This window comes from Vitis riparia, chromosome 7, assembly GCF_004353265.1.
Source record: "Vitis riparia cultivar Riparia Gloire de Montpellier isolate 1030 chromosome 7, EGFV_Vit.rip_1.0, whole genome shotgun sequence".
Classification (NCBI taxonomy): Eukaryota; Viridiplantae; Streptophyta; class Magnoliopsida; order Vitales; family Vitaceae; genus Vitis; species Vitis riparia.
The window spans coordinates 30,190,406-30,214,297 of NC_048437.1; the positions used below are offsets into that span (position 1 = coordinate 30,190,406).

General features: G+C 35.4%; 1 protein-coding gene and 1 long non-coding RNA gene across 2 annotated transcripts; both read right to left on the reverse strand.

The window, feature by feature from the left end:
* Nucleotides 1–5,578: 5,578 nt before the first annotated feature.
* LOC117917462 (pentatricopeptide repeat-containing protein At1g63330-like) lies at nucleotides 5,579–9,462 on the reverse strand. The gene is made up of 2 exons (XM_034833750.1): nucleotides 6,834–9,462; nucleotides 5,579–6,319 (listed from the first exon to the last, which is right to left on the reverse strand). Exon 1 carries the CDS (start codon nucleotides 9,313–9,315, stop codon nucleotides 7,432–7,434), a length of 1,884 nt encoding a protein of 627 aa, XP_034689641.1. The 5' UTR covers nucleotides 9,316–9,462; the 3' UTR covers nucleotides 5,579–6,319; nucleotides 6,834–7,431.
* A 9,305-nt stretch (nucleotides 9,463–18,767) lies between these two features.
* Nucleotides 18,768–19,777, reverse strand: LOC117919125. The gene is made up of 2 exons (XR_004652035.1): nucleotides 19,578–19,777; nucleotides 18,768–19,482 (listed from the first exon to the last, which is right to left on the reverse strand). It is a non-coding gene; the product is annotated as an uncharacterized LOC117919125 (long non-coding RNA).
* Nucleotides 19,778–23,892: the final 4,115 nt, after the last annotated feature.

Here is a 23,892-nt window from a genome sequence, read left to right on the forward strand (position 1 = left end):
GTCGCTGACATCCTCAAAATTTATTGTATACAGTTAGCATTTCATTCAACTGTATCCAAATAAGAACCATTTACAAAAATGCCATTCTTCTGCCTCCTTTACCCTATTTTAATCTTTCCACCTTGTTGGGTGGGAGATGGGGATCTGTATTGTGGGACTTTTTTCCACGTGTCTGTCCACGTGTCACTCCCCTCATTACTATCCGGATAACTGCCGTAGTGCCCGGAGCGTCCTATCCGGACCACACAGGCACACTACAGACATCATTGGGCCCCTGAGCGGGCAACATCTTCCAACTAGCCTTCAAGTCCCCCTTGCTGCATGTAGTCATTCCCTTCTGACAAAGAGGTGACTAATAGAACTTTCTCCAATCCTTACGTCCATGTCAATAGATTGTCACACACTATCCCATGCCTCCATCAGGTTGAAACGTCGAGCAGCTGCATCATGACATCCCATCTGACGGCACCTGCCAACTGTCTTAAACTGTAATGATTGCCCTGCCACCTGTAGAATAGCTATCATTATAGTGGAGGTCAAAGTACCTACTCAGTATTACAATGATTTTCTCCTGAGCATTCTAAAAAGCCCTCTTGAAGCATAACTTAGGTGCGGGCATTTTAAGTTGATCTATTCACTCTCCTCTCTAAAGGTTCCAACCTACCTGTGTGTCTGACTTAAGTTTTGGAGGGGCGTGCCCGAACAACTTATCCGGACATCCTTTGTGCAGGGAAGAAGCTCGCTCAGTCTCTTGTTGCTGGGCAGAGGCTCTCAGTGGCACAACAAAGGGAGAGTCTGACTCCAATTGACCTCGCGTCAACCCGTGTATCCTTACTACATGCCTCAGGTAGCCAATATAAAAGACAGATAAGATTGATATATTATTGGTCATGTTCTATATATAGTTAGATTCTCAAAAGCTTGGTTGGATTGGTATAATGATCACCATCTCTTATCTATTCAGCCGCCGACACCACATGCCACAACCGTAAGGTCAAACAAAGGGAAAATCCAATGAAACCAGGAAAGTACATGTTGAAGAATATGTTATTGCATGGAATACTATATATATAGCTGACAAAAACTCAAAACATACTAATATTAAACATCATCAAAGAAGTCTTGAATGGGTTGTCCAGCTAGCATTTCAGCCATTATATACGCAGGGTAAGCTAGAATTGAATACGAATCGTTCTTAAACATGCCTGTCCATGAGAGGGCAGATAGACATGCTGATGCATTGGAAAATTGAGGTCAGAGAACAGTTGGTAGTGTTTTGTGGAGCTATTCCCACTAATTTTAGGTCTGCAGAAACCCAATCAACCAGGGAAGCTGTCCATGATCTGAAATTCATGATATATATGAACCAGTAGATAATTGATTCCTCTCTAATCCTCATGCAATGTATCTGAATAAAAAGGTTGCGACATGGGCTAGCAGCCACACTATTTTATGTCAACTTGTTTCTCAAGTAGTGATCTGATAGGAGATCGAGAAGCCACAGAAATGAAGAGTCCATGTGTCTGGTAATATTCTGTAGTTAGATTCTCATCAAAATCTAAGTTGGATTCATGTTTTAACCTTCATCTCTCACCTGCAGACGGGTCCTTAGCACATGTCACGACCTTAAGGAACACCTCAAGAAGGGAAGAATTATAAATATGGCAGGAGCTCAAGGCATAAGACATTGGGATTAGTTTAAGGATGGAGACAGCTAAAGGCATAAAATATTTGGAGGTGGAGATCACTATTATAAACCTGGCAACTGGCCTCTTCGTACGGAATGTATTATCCACTAGCTATCATTTCAATAACCTGTATCTAGATAAGAATAATTTCTGAAAGTGCCAAGAGGAAAGCAATAAATTGATAAACTTGCTCATGAATGCATGGGCATTCAGTGCAGAAAGAGTGTAAATAATTTTATTTTTATTTCTATTTTATTTTATTATATTAGTTTTATGTTTTTGGGAAAAGTCTTATCGATAATTATTTTTTTATATTATTTTATTTTATTTTATTTTATTAGTGTCATATTTTTGGAAAGAGTCTTATTGAGATTGTGCTAGTGGAGTCTAATTCTATTTATAAGTAGAATCACCTTCCACTTTGAGTCATATTCTAATTACAAGTAGATTCCCATTAAAACTGTGTTAGTGGCCTATAAAAGTAGGTCACTCCTCTCTCTCTCTATATATGAATACCAAATTTTCAGAGAATTTTTTCAGAGAGTTTTTTTAGGAAGTATTTTCATACATCTATTTGGAGGAATTTATTCAAAAACCCAATTTGTATACATCTCGCTTACAAAGTGCACCCAAGGTGAAATCTGATGTTGACTCCTGAAGGTAGACCATTGGTACCCTAGTGCACCGAGTTCGGCTTCGAGGATGGTGGATCTATTTCAAGGACAATGCTTGTCATGCCTCAGCCGATAAGTTTTTCTTTTTATTCATTTTGTTTTTTGTTTGTGTCTTTTGAGCTAGTCTTTTGTTTCCATACCCTTAAATCCAACAATCTTGAAATATATCAAAATGGAAGCTTCCCTAATTCACACCCGTTCTGACACTTCTAAAATTGATCCCTTCAACGGGGCATTCTATAAGAGATGACAATAAAGGGTTTTCTCTGCAATTGATATAGTGAACTTAGGACATATTTTGACTAACCCAAAACCAGAAGATGGTTCTCATCTATTACCTACCTGGGAAACTGGAAATAAACAAGTTAGGTATGCTATTCTGAGTACCCTTTTGAATGATCTTTTTTATATTTATTGTCAATTTAAAGTTGAAAAAGAAATTTGGGATGTAATGAATAAAAAATATTTTGGAAGATGCAGGAACTCAAAAATATGCCATAGGGAATTTTAGAAATTTCTAAACCGAGGATAGAGATGTGTCATTTCAAATCCATGACTACCACTTGTTGATTAATGACTTAGCTATTGAAGACATTAAATTACCCGAACCTTTTGTGACTAGTTATTTAGTAAAGACTCTTCCAAAGTCTTTACTAAATAACCATGGAAAATGTGAATCTTGTGTAGAATCTAAAACCAGAAAGAAATCTTGCAAATCAGTTGAAAGAGAATCAGATCTACTAAGTTTAATACACAGTGACTTAGGAGACCTAAAAAATACAATGACTAGAGGTGGTAAATGATTCTACATAACTTTCATAGATGACTACTCAAGGTATACAAGGGTATATCTTTTGAGAAACAAAGATGAAACAAGAGATGTTTTCATCAAGTACAAAAATGAAGTGGAAAATCAACTAAGTAAGAAAATTAAAAGGCTTAAAACTGATAGGGGAGGAGAGTATGAGTCCAACCCCTTTAATTCTTTTTGTGACGATCATGGGATCATTCATGAAACTACTCCTTATTCCCCTGAGTCTAATGGAGTAGCAGAAAGGAAAAATAGGACATTAAAAGAAATTATGAATGTAATGTTGGTAAGTTCAGGAGTACCCTTAAACTTGTGAAGGGGAAGGTATCCTATTTACATGTCATATTCAAAATAGAATACCTTACAAGAAAATTGGTAAAACTCCTTATGAGTTGTGGAAGGGTTATGCACTTAATATAGCATACCTGAAAGTGTGGGGGTGTACGTTTAGCTAAAGTTCTTCTCCCTGAACCTAAAAAACGAAAACTAGGTCCTAAAACCTTTGATGCAATGTTCATTGGCTATGCTGAGAATAGTGCAACATATAGGTTTTTTGTTACTAAGTCAAAAAACAATCTTGTAGATGTCAATACTATAATAGAAACAAAGAATGCAAATTTCTTTGAAAACATATTTCCTATGAAACTAAATGGTAAACAACAAGTTCAGAAAACAAGTAAAGACAAGTCTATTGAACATTTTGAATTTTAACCTAGAAGGAGTAAAAAAGATAGGAAAGAAACAAACCTTGGAGATGGTTTCTACACCTTCCTAATAGATGATGACCCTAGATCCTACAAAGAAGCTATAACTTCTCTTGATGCACCATTCTGGAAGGAGACCATTAACAGTGAAATCGAATCAATCATGTATAACCATACATGGGAGTTAGTAGATTTACCTCCTGGTGCAAAGACCATTGGTTGTAAGTGGATCTTTAAAAGAAAGTTAAAACAAGATGGGTCCATAGAGAAGTAAAAAGCTCGTTTAGTTGCCAAAGACTTTAAACAAAAGAATGATGTAGATTACTTTGACACCTTTGCCCCTGTGACTAGAATAACATCAATTAGAGTATCGATCACTCTAACTTCCATTCATAATTTGGTGATACACCAAAAGGATGTCAAGACTACATTCTTGAATGAGGATTTGGAAGAGGAAATTTATATGGATCAACCTGAGGGTTGTGTAGTTCCAGGGAAGGGGAAAAAGGTGTGTAAGTTGGTTAAATTACTAAATGGGTTAAAACAAGCTCCCAAACAGTGACACAACAAGTTTGATCATGTGTTAGTAACTAATGGATATTCCATTAATGATACTGATAAGCATATCTACAACAAGTATGAGAATAACACATGTGTAGTCATTTGTCTTTATGTTGATGACATGTTGACCTTTGGAACTAGCCTAGAGGTTGTGTGTGAGACCAAGAAATTCCTAGGTTCTAAGTTTGATATGAAAGACCTAGGAGAAGCAGAGGTGATTCTAGGAATTAAAATAACTAGAACACCTAATGGGCTTTAAACTTTCTTAAGAGCATTATATTGAAAAGATCCTAAGGAAGTTTGAATACTTTGATTGTAAACCAGTGTTAACTTCTTATGATCCCAGCTCACAACTGAAGAAAAATAGAGAACATAGTGTTGCCCATATAGAGTATGCTCAGATAATAGGGAGCCTAATGTACTTAATGAACTGAACCAAACCTGACATTGCTTATGCAGTAGGTAGATTGAGTCGGTACACCCAAAGTCCTAATCAAGACTATTGGACTACTATTCGTAAAGTCCTTAAGTATTTGAGAGGCACCATTAACTATGATTTGCATGAGACCATTGGAATTTCAATCGATGATTTGTCTGATTTTTAAAACATTGGTCTGAATTCCAATCAGGGTTCAAGCAAGGTTCAATTTAATCTTAGTTATGAATATGTAAAAAAGTGAATAATATAAAAAAAATAATTGAAATACTTGAATTAAAATAATTTTTAGTTGCTTTAACTTTCAGGTTAATATTTTTAAAAATTAATTAATTTAATTTTGATTATAATATGTTCACAATATAGAGAATAAATTAAAATTTTAATTTAATATATGTTTGTTATTTTATTTAATGTTTTAATTATAAAATCATTTTAATCTTTATAATGGAATATATGAAATTATATCGATTTGGTTATTTATTTATTTTTATCTACGATATTTATAATTGAAAAAATATTTTAATTATTTTTAAATATATAAAAGTACAAATTTATATTAGTTACATGGGTTGAACGGGCGACGTATTTATTACTCAGAATCAATATGAATATGAATATATACGCAAAGAGAGAGGTTTGGTGTGAAATTCATGACCACTCTACTGTTGGAGTACATTGATATGATGGGGTCTTCAAGGAAATTAACATAAAAGAGAGAGTTACATAACCATCACTGTTATGTGTCATTGTAACAGTACATAGGATCACTAGCATAACACAATAACTTGAAAAAAATACAGGACTAAATAAAGAAAAAATTGACAAATCTAAATACCCATATGCATATAACATTAATTCACTAAAGTGGCATCAACCTGGATCACCTAGAGCAATTGGGGCCAACAGGTTGCTCCCTACTAACTAAGTCAAATTCCCAATGACAGTCAGATTGAATGCGCCTTCCAAAAAAATTCAGAATTCTCTCTCCTATATCCACAGCTCTCATGCAGTTTTCTTAACTTGAACTTGTTGGTCTTGAGCGATGAAGCTTCCTCCTCAAAATCCTGTATCCTATGTGCAGAGGCCAATTTTTTCAAAGCTGAACAGCTCACTTGAGTATCCTTGGTACTTTGTCCTACTCTCCCTTGGGAATTCTTCCACCTATCAATCTCTTGATCATCTTGGTAAGGCTATCTCGATTCATTGTGGTCTCTCAATCAACAAATGCATCAATTCAGTTTATTACACTGCCAGCTCCACCAAACAAACCACTCGGGGAGCCATGGCAACAAAAGCACGACTTCCTTGCACACCTTCTAAAATTTGTGACCGAAACATTTGACCTGGTTTCTTAACTTTCATTCAAAAGAACATGCTAGTATATTATGTTGAATGATCACAGCATAATTTCCCACCTTCTATAACTCAATTGCAATGGCTACCTACAAGATAAAACATTGATGTCATTTTCAAATTTCAAGACCAATTTATCAACATATTAGTACACCTCATTGCAGTAATCAATCGAGAAGGATTGCAACAAAATACCAACAAGATTCCTTCTATTAGTCACTGCCAAGCATTAACTTGGTTTTGAGCATGTCACTTAAATTAACCATCTCACAGATTCCAAAATTTTTGTGATAACAAATGCTTTTTAACCATTTCATACATTACAACCTTTTTGTGATAACAAAAGACAAAGCAAGACATATTTTCTATTTTCAGCATCGTAAACCATCAAATTGAGGCAGACAGTTGAGTCAACCCCTGCAGGGTGACTTCTAAATTTAATGAAACAAACTGAATTTGAAAACAATATAGCAGATGTATAATTTGAATTTGCTATGACCCTCATGTACATGGCTAGAAAATAGAAGTTCTATTCTAGGAAAATAAACCTACAAGTGCATCTTACACAAATCAGGAAAAGGAAAATAAAAACAGGTCTCATACCTGCAATGAGAATATCAAGTCGGTCGCATCCCCAACCTTATGGTTTGTCCACTTGGTAACCAAGTAATGGAAGATACAGTGGTCAGCCACTGACCTACAGGCACTTCAATAATGCTTGATAATTCTGAAGTGATTCAGGAAAGAATTGAGAAAAACTGTGAATATATTAACTCATGCTGTAAGATGCCTGAGGGTTTCTGTTCCCTATCTCCAACAAACTAGCATTGCCATCTACTTTCAGTTGTAGTTTACGTGACCAAGAGGAAGCATGCATTCAATAGCCCATTTAAGCTGTGTTCCACACTTGTGTTTGAACACAAATCTCAACTGATGTAAATAATTATGCTGTTGCAGCCATAGTCAATGAAATTTCTGTTCCTCATAAGTCATGACATGTCAACCGGATGTCCGAAGGAACCATCCTCACAAGCACTTCATTAGAACAATCCCACCATTCAAGTTGGAGGTTTGGATATAATCACAGTAGGAACTGCAGCACTATGCATGCAACTTTGTTACTTCAGGTTGGAAAGTTGAACTCTACAGGGAGTTTGTCCAAACTAGAGTTGTTTGCTGAAGTGAATTTCATGTTACTGACTTAAGATTTCTCATATCCTCTTCCAGTTTGACCTTGGGCAGGAAATGTTGGAAGCAAGTGCAGATATTCGCGATATTTCTCATCCTTGGAGAGCAAGTCTACTACTATGGAGATTGTGGATGCATCGGGTGAAAAATCTTTCTCTGCCATTTCTTGGAGAAGGTCGACCACTTTTTGCATCTCATCATTTTGGCAGAAACCACGCATAAGTGTATTAAAAGTCACCAGATTTGGAGCACAACCCTTCTCTTCCATTCCCAAAAACAAATCTTTTGCATTTTCTAATTGCCCACTTTTACACAGCCCATGGATCATGACTGTATAAGTTATAACATTTGGCTCCAGGCCTTCATGAGACAATCTGTTAAATAGCTCTCTAGCAATTTCAATCTTACTAGCTTTACATAACCCATCAATGAGGCAGTTGAAAATTTGAATACTTGGTTGAAAGTCATGATTTTCTAAATAATGAAATAGTTCCATTGCGTCTGAAAGGTGATCATTCTTGCAAAGCCCATCTAATAATATGTTATATGTACATGATTCTGGTGTAAGGTCATGAACTTTCATCTCACCAAACAGATTCCACGCATCTCTGACTTTTCCTTCCCGAAAAAGGCCGGTTAATAAGGTGTTATAGGTAATAACTGTTGGCATAATTTCCTTACATATCATTTCCCTATAGAGCTTCTTAGCTTCCACCATCCTCCCACTCTTGCAATAGCCATTGATCAACACATTGTAGCTAACAGCATCGGTTTCAATCCCCTTACTTTCCATAGAAACAAACAGGTCCCTTGCATCATCAATCCTACCTTCCAAACAGAACCCATCAATCAATGTATTGTAGGTAAAAGTATCTGGACTTTCACCTCTCTGAATCATCAGTTTTAACAAATGATTGGCCTCTTCCATTTTCCCTGCCTTACAAAGTGCATCTATCAGCACATTGAATGTTACCACATTAGGATGTACACCTTCATCCACCATTTCATTAAACAGACCTTTAGCCCCTTCCCATCTACCGGTATGACACATGCCATGAATAATAGAGCTATATGCAACAACATCCGGGGAAATTCCTCTCCCCTTCATTTCCAAGAAAAGCTCTTTACCCTTATCAATCAGTCCATCTTTACATAGACTATCAATGATGGTACAATAACAAACTAAATTAGGTTTAATAGTAACACCAAAACCACCATTACCATTCAGCATTTCTTCGTGCAACTTAACTGCAAGCATTGTATTGCCTGTCATACATAACCCATTAAGCAAAGTCCCATATGTAACCACATTAGGCCGATAACCCATCCGAACCATTTTCCTTAACAACCCTGTCGCCTCACTAATCCTGCTCCCCAGACACAGCCCCTTAACCAAAGATGTAAAAGTGACAGTATTAGGACTATGACCCCTTCTCAACATTTCCCCCAAAACTGCTAAACCAAAATCAACCTTATTCAAATTGCAATAACAGTTAATCAAAATGTTCAGTGTAATAAAATCTGGAGCCAATCCAATTAAACTCATTCTCTTATAAAGCGAAATCACATCAAAGTAACGCTTAATCTTGGCAACTGCACCTAACAACGTATTGAATGATGAAATGGGTGGAGTGGGTTGCATGTCAATCAAGTGATTAAAAACACTAAATGCTTCACTACGCTTGATGTGACCAGATTTACAGTTTGATTTCAAGAAATTTTCAAGTTGCCCTCGATCTGGGGCATTGGAGACAGTGTCTTTTGTTAAAGATATGGGACCAGGTGAGATGGGTCTATGTGGGTGTTCGAAGAGAGACGAAAGCTTACATCTTGGAGTAGTTCTTGATGAAGAAATGGCAGACGCGGAAGAAGAACAAGGTGAAGTTCTGACAGCCATCCCTATCCTCGAGAGAGTCGGAGTGGGTGACTCAATCTAAAACCGTAGTTGCTTCGGGATGCATCCGATAACAAGCCTCAGTTGCAGGAAAAATAACAAGCCCATATCTAACATTTATTTTCCTTCAGTTTCTCAACCAGACAAGTTTCGCGAAGGGATAACCGATTAAAAGGGACAAAAATCCCTCAATATTGCAAAACTAACCCTCCACTTATTTAAGTCTAAAAAATGACCTAACTCGGACAAAAATACCCCCTCAGCTATCTTTTCAGCCCATTTTCCCTCCAACTCCAATTTTCCCCATGTGCTGTGTTTCTTCCTTACCCTGCAAACCCATCTGTTCCATCTGTTAACCTGCGAGAAAGAAATCACGAAGGACTTTTCCGTTTATTGCAAGAGAACAAAAAGGCAACACAACACAAGGAAAAAACAAAGAGTAAGTTTCATTGATTCATTCTTTGATTTCAGTTTTTCGAACTGTACATATGAATCTTCATCCATGAAATGAAAAGAAACCCTAAGTGTCTTATTTTGGTTCCTTTCATTTTTTTTAAATCAAACCCTATTTTTCATCTTTCTGATATTATGTGTTGATTCAGTTCATGAAAATGGAGGAAAAAAAAAATTCGGTGATGAAAAATATGAAACAGAAGAGGTATAAAATTTTGGGAAAAAAGAGAAGTGAAAGAAAGGAAGGTTTTGAAACCTCGTTATCGTCATAAAAAAATGAGAAGAAATCAATTGATTCAGTAAGCATTAATTTTCTACTTGAAATTTTGATTTTGATTTTTTTAAAAAAAATTTATCCCTTTTAATCGATTATCCTTTTTTTATGAATTTATTTTTCATGAATTGATAATCTAATTGTTGAAAATTTTCTCAGTGAGGTTATAGTCCAAGGTTTAAAGCAATATTTGAATGATTAGAAAAAACTAAACTTAACTACTATCAAGTTTACCATCAAAAGGCTTTGAAATTTTGTGTAATGAAGTTATTTGTTATGAATTTATAATGTATTTGAATATAATTTTTATGAAATTATTTTATCCAAATATTTAGAATTTTGATTTAAATATATATGTTAAGAAAAAACTGAACTTAACTGCTATCAAGTTCATTGTCAACAAGTTGCAATTTCAAAATGGTTTGGTTTTGTTTCAAATTTCAATAAACACTAGAATAAATAGGTTGTAATTGTCAGCACATTGATTGATGTTGCCTTCTTCTTTTTCCGGAAGTGGCGAATAGAAAATCCTCATTTTTTTCCAAAAATTTACCATAGTGGATACTATGTTTTGGGTATGTGTAGTTTGAATTTTAGTTATCTTTTTTAATTTTTTGTAATAATGAATCTTATGATCTTGGTTATTTATTTATGTATGTTAACTTTATTCTATGTAGCAAAATGCTCAAGCAAGATGGATTAAGCATGGCAAGAAATGGAATCAATTCAAATTACCAGAGAATGACATTCTTATTGATTATGCCAATGGTTTGCAACCTCTTTATTCTGTCAAATGGCATGATGTTGACATTGTGTATGTCCCCATCAATGTTTGGGCTAGTCACTGGGTATTAGGAGTTGTCCACCTTCATCGAAGGATTATATATGTATATGACTCATTGATGTGCATCAATAATAATGCAAGATTGTAAGTTGCCATTAAACCATTAGCCAAATTGTTGCCGCATATATTGAATGCAATAGCATATTATGGGTTTCATGGTAACACAAAAGTTAACTACCAGGAATGGGAAATTGAACGACTGCAATATATTCCTCAACAGGAAAATGAGTAAGTGATCTTAAATTTACTTTCATATCTTATACACTTAATCTTTAATAATAGTCCTAACATTGATTATCTGTGTACCATGCAGTGGTGATTGTGGCATGTTTGTTATCAAATATGTTGAATACTTAATGCACAACCATCCATTGAAGTCATTAATAAGTGCTCGAATGGACTGGTTTCGAGAAAAGATGGTAGCAGAGTTATTTTATATGAAATACTTGCCTATGTAATGAATTCATGTTGATATTTCACATTTTGCTAATGTAGTTGGATGGTTTGTTATACGTAATTGGATAGCTTCATATATGTAGTTAGACATTTTGATAAATGTAGTTGGACAACTTGATATATATACTTGGATATTTTGATGAATGTTGTTTGATAGTTATGTATACAATTGACCTTTTAAACTAAATTTGATTGTTGTCAAGTTGTTATATGTACAAACTTGAAGGTAGTTAAGTCCACAGTCTTTAAACAAAACTTGAACTTAACTATAGTCAAGTTGTTTTATGTACAAACTTGAAGGTAGTTAAGTTCACAGTCTTTAGACAAAACTTAAACTTAACTATTGTTAAGTTATTTTATGTACTAACTTGAAGGCAATTAAGTCAACAGTCTTTAGACAAAACCTGAACTTAACCATTGTCAAGTTGTTTTATGTACAAACTTGAAGGTAGTTAAGTCTACAGTTTTCTCTGAAAACCTGAACTTAACTATTGTCAAGTTTCTTATTAATAAACGTTAGAACAGTTGAGTCCATAGTTTGAGAATAAACATGCAATTTTTATTCATACTTTATACATAACTCATCATAACATATATGTACAAAAGTAACAAATATCTCCATTTCTATGGGTATGCAAAAAAAGGGGATCATTATTACAATATTCATCTATGTGCTTATCCTATCACCTTATACAAAAAAGTAACTTACATTTCCGTTCACATGGGTACCAAAAAAACAAAAATGCTCACTATTACAATTTTCATTCCATGTAAGTTCATAGAGTGCCAAAGCTATCATGATATCAAGGGATTGGTCGTTTGCATGTTTTCCGATTATGCCCATATTGACCACATCGACTACAACGAGATGTGCGCTTGTCCTCTCCACCAGAAGGCATTCTTACTTTCCTTGGTCTTCCTGTTGGGCGTCTCGTTTTAGATGATAACACAACTTTGTCACGAATATGATTAGGTACTACCCAATCTAGATAACAATGCTTTAGTAGTAAAATACTTGGAGCACAAAGTGTAACATGAAATGTTGTAAAATCTACAAGCAGTAATAGCATGTGCACATGGAATATGATTAAAATCAAATTGTCGACATGTGCATGAACGAGTGTCTAAATTCACTTGAGCACTAATGCCGACATAGTTAACATTACACTCCTTGGAGTTGATAGGTTCCACTAGATATGTTGCTGACATATTATACCTCGAATGAAGTTCTCCATCAGCCCACATGGTAAGTTCAGTTGACATTGACATTGCTTGTTGTTGACGAGTCACAAACCATTTTTGAAGTAAGTTTCTCAATTCTTCAACCAATTGCAAAACTGGAAGATCTCTAGCATTTTTCAACACAACATTAAGGCTTTCAACGATCCCTGTCGTCATGATATTATATCTTTTTCCGGTAGAATATGAACATGCCCATCGATCAACTCCTATATCCATCAAATATCTTACTGCTCTTGGGTCAATCATCTCTAGTTGCCCAAATATAAAATTAAACTCTGAAACACGATAAGCATGGGCAGCATCATGGAACAAACTATGTACTCTCACCAATCAACCAACCACTTGCATGTCGATTGTCATGAGACATCATATCTAACCGACAAGTGTGTGTTGAATAGAATTTCATTATTTGAAACATATTGGAAACCCCCAACTTGGTAGCACGAACTCGCCACTTGCATTCTTTATCAAATCATTCAACAAGCAATCACTTAGTAGTGGATTTATTTGTTTTGAACTCAAACTTCCTTTTCAGAGCCATCATATACAACTTCCTTTGTAATTCTTTCTTACTTGAGTATATTTGGTGCTCTTCTAGATGGTCATCACTAATTCCACTAACTATAGGTTGTTGCATCATGTTTTGTCTTTCATTTGCTACATCTTCGATTATAGTGGGATTGTCATGTATGAAACCATCATTTGTATCAATCATGGTCAAGGTTTCTGCACTCTGAGCTGAAACAGTTCTAAATGAGCCAATTTGGGTCACTTGCTTATCACTAGTAGGGTTAGTATTCATCCTATAATTCTCCTCATTTATTGCAGTCTCATTCATGTTCCAATCATAAACTTTATACCCTTCAAATGACTCATTTTGAAATCTTGGTCCATTTTCACCATCAACAGTAAGAGTTTCAACTGAATCACAATGAATGTGTCTACTTTTATGCATCAACATTGAGTCCCCATTCAATTCTTTATCAATCTCAGAAGACATATGACATTCGAAATAAGAATTGCAAATTGATTTCTGATTGTGATTATCAATTCTCTTTTCAACTGTGATGCACAATGGAACAGAGAGCTTACCATTTGTACAATTTAAACCAATAAAGAATTTTACATCCCCATCATCAATTAGTTGTATAGGACTTGTGGGTATGTTGGCATTGAATACATACTTCATTGAAAGAAAACAATTTGTTGGATCTAGCTTCAGAATATGATGGACAACCCCTAATAACTCTTTATATGATATAGTTTTCGGGATCTCAATGCCTTTACCTTTACTTCCTTCGAAATAGAAAACATTTCCATCTTCTACCCATTCTCCTTCATATAAAAGCATTATTCCTACTTCATCAACCACTGAAATAACAAAATAATTCAATTAGTGGTATCAACAAACAATATTAGAATATTTTTTAGTTATATCATAGCATTAGCACCAATAAGTAGGTATTAATTTTAAAAAACTCATTCATTATTAAATACATATTATTTCATTACACATATTTATTTTTTTAATAAACAACAAATAAATAACATTATTAATCATCTTTACTACCTCAAATAATATCATACAATGTATATAGTTATTAAATAAATTCAGACATTGTAACTCTAAACTATTTTAAACAATAAAAATATATTTATTTACTAAAAGATTGATTATGTTGTAATTTATTTAATGTCAAGGGTAATTTGCAAATGATTCAACTCAAATTGAGTATAATTAAATAAAATAACAATAATATAATGTTACTATAAAATAACTATATACAATCTTAACTTACGTCAAGTTCAACTTAATATCCGTAAGGTTTTGATATATAACTAAAAAAGATAACTTTATATATTATATCAAAACCCTATTAACACATATATTTACATCTATATAAAGAACAAATATGCAAACAACACCAAAACCATCATAAAATTTCATAAGTTTTATTACTTACCATCATTTGATTTTTTTCATATAGACAATGTTTCTCCACACTACACTTTTTAAGCTGATTGTTTCCTTCTTTTAATCCCTTTTTTCATGGCTGTAAATGATATTAAAAAAATTATAACAATTTCAAACTTATTTAAATATTTACTACATCTCATTAAATGTTGGAAAATATTCAATAAATAAAATATGAAAGAAAAAAATATGGAAAAATAAAAATAAACGTACACTGTTTATCCAACCACAACTTAAAGCGCTTTAAGTTGAAGAAATCTGAAGAGAAACTGTATGAGACTTGAAGAAATGCACTGAAAAGAGAGAAACGGAATAACAGGAGAAAATGAAAAAAAAGGAGAAAGTGGAAGAAATAAAAAAAAAGAGGTGAATGGAGGGAAATAAAATTAGAATGGGAGGGAAAAAGGAGTTGATGTAGTTGAGGGGTATTTTTGTCCAGATCGGGTCATTTTGGAGGCTATTAAAAGTGGGGGGTTAGTTTTACAATATTGAGGGATTTTTGTCCCTTTTGATCAGTTTTCCCTTTCGCGAATGGGTCATTTGATTTTACCAAATTTTCCAAACCTAGGGACACAATGGAGAAACGGAGAAAACAGTACGGCGTCGTTTTCACCTCTAGACAGCTTCCAATTCACTTTAGCTGGGATGGTGAGGATGGCAATTATTTTCGAGATCTATTCTTTGAAGAAGAAAAAAAAAAAGAAAAATGAAAATTACGGTTGACAAAACTCTAAAATGATTTAATTTACGTCATTTTTTTTTAATTTAAAATAAATCTTCAAAATGCAAATTAAATTCATGATTAAGACTTTAGTATTGATTTAGGTCCAGTCCAATGATTTGAGTATCTTATAATGTATAAATTATATTGAATATGTGCTATTAGAACACATATTTTGGTTCTAATCAGGTACACATCCTAATGATACGATGGAACCTCTTAAATAAATATTATTGGAACTAGCAATATTTAGATGATTATTAACTTTCTTACTAAGGATTGACATTATGAGTCTCTTGTTTTGTTTGAAATATAGAAGCTTTGTGAAATTCACTTATGTTAGCAAGGAGCAAATAGTTTGCCCTAATTGCTCTATGTGATGAACCTTGATACTACTTTAGTGAATTAATGTCATATGCATATGGGTATTTAGATTTGTCAATTTTTTCTTTAGTTAGTCCTATGTTTTTTTTTTTCAAATTTTTGTGTTATGCTATTGATCCTATGTACTGTTACAATAAGGCATGAGAGTGATGAATTATGTAACCTTGTAGCATGTCTTCACTACATTGATTTATATGTTTTTTTTATGTTAATTTCCTTGAAAAGCCCATGATATCAATTGTACTGCAACAGTACAGTGGTCTTGGATTGCAGGCCAAACCTAGGCAGCAAGTTCTAGAAAGAGTGCCCTACAGAGAACTGGTCGTTGCCATACATGGACCAGCAACTGCTTGCAGTTGGAGCTTTTAAATCTTCTATCCCCTTTCACGGACCAAGATGTCGGATTCTCATGATCATTAGCTTGACTAGTTGAGTTATTCTAGTCCATTGCAGAAAATAAAAGAGACCAGGAATCTCAAACAAGGTCCTCGTACCGCTACACTTGTTCAACCAATTTGCAGGTGGATTGATCATGTCTTAAGTGCTGCATGATATTGACTAATGTCTCGACAAAAAGTGAGCCAAATTTGTTTGTCAAACGCTATTCCATCAACGAGTCCAGAACTATTATCTGATCACCCTGTTTTTCATTTTTGTAAACAACCTCAAATATTATTTTACTATTGTTTCCAGTTTCCAGGGTGATTTTCATGCTGATCGATTGGGTGAAGTAAGTGATCTGTAGCATCATTATTTGTGTAATTCTACTGCATTCTGCATTGACAAGAATGATACCATAAGCATGATACTCCGGTATGAATTGTTCTCTTTATTAATAAAATCGATGATACCCAATGGAAAAAAAGTTAGCGAGGACACCTTCACACCAAGAAATGTGAGTCTACCTTCTCTTGGCCATTAGATTAGAATATTTCTCGAACTTTGAAAACCTGATACATGAATGTGTTTAAACAGGGGGGTCACTTTGGGGGAATGACCTCCATGTGGGCTCACTCTTTTATAACATTACTTCCCGAGTGTCTTAACCCAAGACCGTTGGATGAAATCTGAGAACAAAAGGAACTGGTGAAAATCCTCAAAAGGAAGCCTACAAGCCTAAGTCTAACCAGCCTGCTTAGTTTCCTACATCCCTCCCTAGCCCCTTCATCTCCCACTCTCTCTCCAGTGGAAATCTGATCCAAATCATTTACAGACTTTTTCTTGTCAGCCGGGTCTAAATTGTCATACCAATGACTTCAAAAATGGATGTATTAATTCGAGTCCCCTCACCTAGGACCCACATTGGACAGACAATAAGGACAGTCCACCAACCCAAACTAAAGTTGTTTTTGATCATATGCTATTTGGTTAATCAGGTCTTGGCTTGAAGTTATTTAATTTTGCTCACCCTTTGCTCAAGTTTAAGCTGAATCCAACATCACAAGCATGGGTTGTGATTTGTTGTAAGTTGACAGAACGAATATAATGTTTCTACCACAACCCGACAGCATTGCTCATTAAAGGATGCAGCCAAACAAGGTCTAATAGATCCAAAAATGATAGGAAGATAAATGTCATTGACAGGATGTCCTTGTTGTCTACCCAATATATCTGATAAATTGTCAGTGTCCACAGGATTCGCCACATGGACCCTTAAAGGTTATTTTTCACAAGATATTTGAAAAAACTTATAATTATCCACTTGAGATCACAGTTTTATACGGTAGGATATGGGAGGTTTAATCAAACCTAAATGATTGGAGACACCACTGTTTTTCATAATGAATCATGTTGGTTATTTTATTCTTATTTTAAATTTAATCAAAGGTCAGTTGGGTCATTTAGGCAAGTTCAGCTTTATGTTAACAATGCCTTTGTGATTTGCTGCCTGGCCATCAAATGGATTCTTGTGTTTCATTCAATGCTTTTTCTAGTATCATTGCTGATTAAGTCAAAAAGTAATAGAATTATATGATGATATCTTTATTACTTTGAGGAGGAATTTAGTGAGACTTTATTTAATCTATTTTACTTTGGGAATTACCCATTGGTTAGTTCTTGTCTTTGACTGGTTCATTGATGTCAAACTTGTATAAGATACATGTAATTATAGGGATTTGAATATGTATGTATGCATGAGAAGGAGAGGGAAAGTTTGCAAAATTGTTGCTACATAACTAGTTTGTGGAAAACAGTAGCTTCTTATTGTTCGGTTTAAAGCTAATAATGAGCTATACAATGCAGGGGAAAGGGATTACTGTGCCTGTGGTTATAGAACTTCCCAACTCCGATGAAGGGTGGTTTCTGTTTCAGGTCTCTGACAAGTGATACCATTCCCTGTAGTCTTTTATAAATAAACTAGTGGATGCTTTTTTCTCCTAAAAGTATGTTATGACGCTCTTCTTATTGGTGACAACACGTTTTAGAGGAAACATCATTGTGATGGGTCCCTACTCCTTTACAGACAAATTTTGGGCTTAACTTTTTTGATAAACAACTACCAAAAAGAAAAAGGAAATTAAGGACTGCAGCAGAGGGGAAGTCCTTGTCTCTCTCTCTCTGTTTTTTGTTTTTTTTTTTTCTTTTTCTTTTGATTGAATTGGTAGTAGGAATTATATGTTGCTAGAGGATGTGATACACGCCATTGGGGCATGCAACTGAAGAGTCCCATATAAGATGTGTTACAATTTGTCGCAAAATAAATACAATGAGGTAAAATAGAGTTATGCTATCTCTTTGAGTGGCTTCCTATTAAAATTGAACCCTTTTTTTTTTTAAATATATCTATCAATAAAGTAGTTCAAAGATCCATGTTTCTGTTTCAAACATGAAAAGAAGATATTTCCATCCCATTACTAGGTTTTAGAAACTCACATTAACCTAGTACCACCTCAAAAACACTGAAAAATAAGTCAATAACTCTATATAAATGAATACAAAGCTTATGATAAAATGGGTGTAGAGCACACAAGCAGACAAGCCCAAACGGTAGGCACCTCTCATTTTTCCACTTTCTGCTCTTTTCATCTCCGTTTTCTCCATCCTCCAGTCCTATCAAACCCTAATATAAAGTACATCTGTTACATTTTTTCAACCACAAACTTTCAAGACAAGAATCGCAACAATGATATTGGAATTGTCCTCATATCATGAATTACACTGAAATTGCATGGTGGTTGTTTGGTTAATGAGTACATTTTGTGCATGATATCCTTGTCTTCCTGGCAGCAAAAGTATCGGCAAGCGGTGCTGGATCTACAGTTTTTGACATATGACAAATTCTGGCAGGTCTGATCCACATGCTATCACAAGCTTCACATGTAAATCTGACCCACAAGGAGTTTTGGGTTTTTTGCTTGTAGAATTGACCCACAAGAGTTAATACATCTGACCACATCCTTTGTAATAGTTTGGAGCAGACAGATGTTATGATGATGGAATTCTTCAAGGACTAAGGAGGAGGCAAATTCAGAGCTTCTCTCTTACACAGTACACAAGAGAGTGAAAGCTCCCCAGTCATGACTCGCGTTCTTTTCAACTCTCTGGATGCAATCTCCATATGATAGAATCAACCCCCCAAGTCCCAAATAATAAAAATATAAACAAAGAAGCCAAAAAGATAAGGGATGACCAAAATTTTCAGTCTTCATGTTCACATTAACCTAAAGTTCAGTCGTGTGTTCACAAGGGAAGTCATTGGAAACTAAAGCATACCTACTTGCTGCTGCCTGCTGCTATCTCTGAATCTGCCAAACACCTTTCTGTTACTGTGTTCATATTCTATTTGTTTGCCTCTTGCTGTTCCTGTGCTCTTAGTCTACCTGTTTGCATTAGAATAAGAATTCGAAAAGGATCTTAGGCTCTTTAATACAATCAAGTCTGAAATTCAACCAAGTATCATATCATAAGGCCTAACCAGAGACTCAAAGTTCTTCATGAATCATAAGAAGGCAGCCATCGATCTGTGCATTTTCCGGCATGCATATTGAAGTCTGGTTTTTTGAGTTGAGGGGAATGAAGCCTGGTCCGAAATCATTCAAACGCTGCTTGAGCTTCATACGAAGGATCTCGAACCAGACAACATTCCCCTCAACTGTTCAAGAGAGGGAGAGAGATGGAGAGAGAGAAGTGGCATAGAGTTTGTGATTTGGCCATGCATTATTTTTTATGATGTCCATATATATATATACATAGGAATAAGGAGAGATTCTTTCTTGGGTCACATGACTTGGAGTCCACTTTCTACACCACCCCTAACTTGCTTTTTCACACATAGGATGTAGTTTATGGGAATTTCCTTTGTAAAAATCCAAATAAATATTATTTCGGTAGAAGAAGTTAAGACCTTCCCTCATCCATAATACATGGTTTTTAGCATTAGAGTTATGTTATTAGTCTATTAGTGATAGTGAGGTCAACCAAAATAGCTACTTTTGGCCTCTCTTATAGCATGTGACACAAGCTACTCTCTACCTTCAACACCAGGTTGCAACCCATTTTGAAAATACCAAGTACTCGCATCATTAAGAAACTCGTTTCGATAAACTGCTAGTCATGTTTGTTAGTTTAGCACATATTTTATGCCCATTCTCCAATAATTTAGGTTTTAATATCTTTGTTTATCTCGAAGATTCAACTAAGACATGTTTGCATAGATTTGCAGTAAATAGATTTAGACTTAAAATCGTGTTTTGGCTGATAAAACTCGAGAAGACTACAATCAGGTGTACCCTCTTCTTTGTAAATTTTCAATATCATTCTTCTTAACAGACAGAGCTTTAAGTGTCTGACTTGTTTTTAAGGATCTTGACATTGTGTTTATTATATTCCCAAGTAAAGGATATGTCTTTTGCTTCCCACTAGGGTAAAGGGGAAGGTTGGGAGGTGGAGAACCTTCATCAATGATGGCATATGCAGCTAGTGTGATGCTAAGCTTAAAACCCAAGCTTAGTACAGATTGGCCTGTTAAAGCTTTTACCGGACCATCACATGAAAAGAAGAAAGGACAAAAGGAAAAGTGGAACACTTAGTCACCATGCTTAATGCCTGGTAAACTTTGTTTACTTGACCTAATTTCTTTTAAGTTACTTTGTTAGACTTCTAACTTTAGTTTTGTCTTTTGCTTGGTGGTCTTGGCGATAAATTGCGGACCCTATAACAGTCCTGCCATCACGAATTTGAGGTCTTTCAGGCTAGTGAAGTTGCTTTTAGTAAAGCAAGAAAAGATGAGAACTCCTGAACTTACTCTATGCTTTAAACACGAGCCTGAGTTTGATCGAAAACAAGTAACCTACTTGATGCATTTAGAATATACAGAATTAAGTAACATGGTTCCTAGGAATATGAGAGAAATTTGAAATCTTCGAAAAATATTTAGATATCCCTTTGTCCTTGTTGTTGAAGCTTTAGACAGACTGTTTCGATTCAATAACAGTACACATCCATTTTCATATATTCTTTCACTTGACGTAGATGTTTCTCTCCATTATTTATTTTTCGGAGAATTGTTCCCTCTTCCTCTTAGTGCCTTTTGCCTATATTGGTGTACTGCTTGTTCGGCGAGAAGGAAAACTAAACTGCTACTGATTGAAAGGGTTTTTTGACCTCCCTGAGATGAAATCCTCTCCTCCAGATAGGTGGGGCAACCTGCTTTTCTTCTACAACACGAGATTGGGCCTTGACAATGTATGGCAATGATTTAGAGGTTGCAATGGAGAAGAGAGTGGAAGAAGAGCCAAAAAGGAGGGTATATGAGGGCAAAGACCTCTTTTTCAGTGCCAAAGATTCCACTTTCTGCATGGAACATTTTTTTTTTTGCTAACAAACACTGCCTCATCGTGGAACTGATTTTCAGCACACATGACCAAAACCATCTTAATGGACTGCTTTTTTGGACTACTAGTTCGGATAAATGTGGTTCTGATACCGTAACATGAAAATATATAGAAAAGGTTATTGATTCATTTCAATTCATATGTAAATTACACTGACTGTTAAACATGCAAACTTGTTGCCGTCCTTCACATTGTATGCATGTAAATTTCTTGTCGTCACAAAATGTTTTGGTAGAAAACATGGCCTGCACATGTATAAAAACACAGTCCACAGTTTTGAAAGGTGCAAGATACACCTAAATTGCACACAAGGTGCTCATGTGAGCAAGTGAAAAGCAACATAGGGTGCATATCAATGTTATAAAATATGACGTAAAATTCAATGTGGGCAACAAAAAATTCAAGATTTCAAGAATTTAAAAGAAGCACCAAATTTAGAACTAGTAACACATTATAAAATTTCAATACCGCAATGAAAGTAATAAAAGGAAAATAGATGAGGCAGGCCTCTCTAACCAGGTGTATGTCTTGACAGGTGAGGCACCATAGCTAGGAAGTCGCTGCTCTCAGGCCTAAGAGGGCTTAAAGAATGCCTTCAACAACTATGCCCATTTCGCAGTTGATGTTTAAGACACATTGGAAGGTGTTTCAATGCACCATCAGGGTATATACCATATAGGATAACAAGGGTCATGGAGCTAGAAAAATATTGTGAGCTCCAGCTAAGGAACGTCTGTACAATCACATCCTATGAACACCAGTAGCTGCGGGTTCCAACATAATGATTCAGACAAAGGTAAAAGCAATAGGTTAGACAGCTCTATAATACGACCAAACCTTGTTTGGCCCAGAAATCTATATAATGGGAAGAAGATCCTGCACTAGAATAGAGCCCCCCATTGGAAATATGGAGTCAAATGAGCTTTTCCAGGTCCCCACCTTGTTTGGAAATGCTAGCAGAATAAAGTTCAAGTTCAAAGTTCTCGTGATATTACTTCCGATGACAGTAGATTAATCTATCACCCCATCAACAAAAACACAAAAGCAGATAGAATCAAGACCTGAATTCATATAAGAAAAGTTATATGCCGTGGAAAAAAACTTAAAAGGGAGTCAAGTCACCTTTCAAAACAGTACTCTGTTTCCACATTTCAAGCAAGTTCTACTCATACATTGTTGTTCTTCTTTACTTTTGGTAAGATTTTATTATTAGCCACTAACTCAAAGGAATCATTCGTGTCGAATTGGATTAGGCATCCCTTTCTTTTCTGTGCAAACTTCTAAGTTGGAGTTACTATGATTACACACAGCAATAATTTCTGACTAATAGATTGCATCTGGATTGGTGGGGTCCTTCTGCCCAACGAGCTCTGCTCATCACCGTATCTTTTATGAAATGAAGGTGAATGAACATCACTTGTCTGATCACATATTTGTGAAAAAATTGTAGTACTGCAGCTCTGTTTGTTTTTGTCAGATACAGCATCTTGGAAAAGATGAGGAGTATGACAACCATCATTGATGTGTGCTCAAGTATTTGCAATATACAAGATGAATAAGACAGCCCACCAGAATGTTTCCTTGGAAAAAGGTCACATAATCTTTTTCCAAGTTGGAAAAGAAAAAAAAAAGGTTGGTTTCCTTATTTCATATGTGCAGAAGTATAGCATGGGCTCACTGGGGCCATTTCTCCCATTTATATTTCCCTATACCAAACACAGTACATCTTCTAAAGTTCTGCTCATAGTGTTAAATGTGGTTTTAGGTTATATTTTGGAGCAACTTAATATTTAACACATAGTATTGCAACGATTCCTTGCAGGTCTGCAAGGTTTTGGCGATTTTGGATTGATGGCATTTGACATCAAAGGAAAGGCAAAGACCGAAAGATTTGCTGTCCTTAAGAAACATAAAGGAAAGGTAAAGGCCTTCATTCTTTTGGGTGATTTATATACAAGAAAGGTGGATGAAAGGAGAGTATGACCAAGATGTCTAGCTTCCAAGGGGCTCCTCAAGAAACCAGAATTCCCACTATTTTGAGAAAAATTTCTGTACCCCATCTTGCTGTGTAACTTTTTTACCAATGTTGCTTTGTGGATGAGGCCAGATTCAGATTGCTGACTGGTAAAATCTCCAGTTTCCCCATGTGGCCCTCAGTGTCCTAAAAGGAGCTAGGAAGGGGTTGCATCCACAGCATCTTTTACCTGAGAATAATTGACAAGGGTGTAGGGACCACCCCTAAGCGTACACGTGGCGGTCTCACAAGGCACTCCTCCGTTGGACACGTGGCACGTCCAACCCTTTGTCCGGGTGATCACATGGACTGACATGTGGAAGCACTGCATCAATAGAAAATGTTTACTGGAAAACTTGTCATAATCATGGTGGATCATCAAC

Coding starts and splice junctions, on each gene's coding strand:
- LOC117917462 (XM_034833750.1), bottom strand. CDS start 9,315: ATGGCTGTCAGAACTTCACCTTGTTCTTCTTCCGCGTCTGCCATTTCT.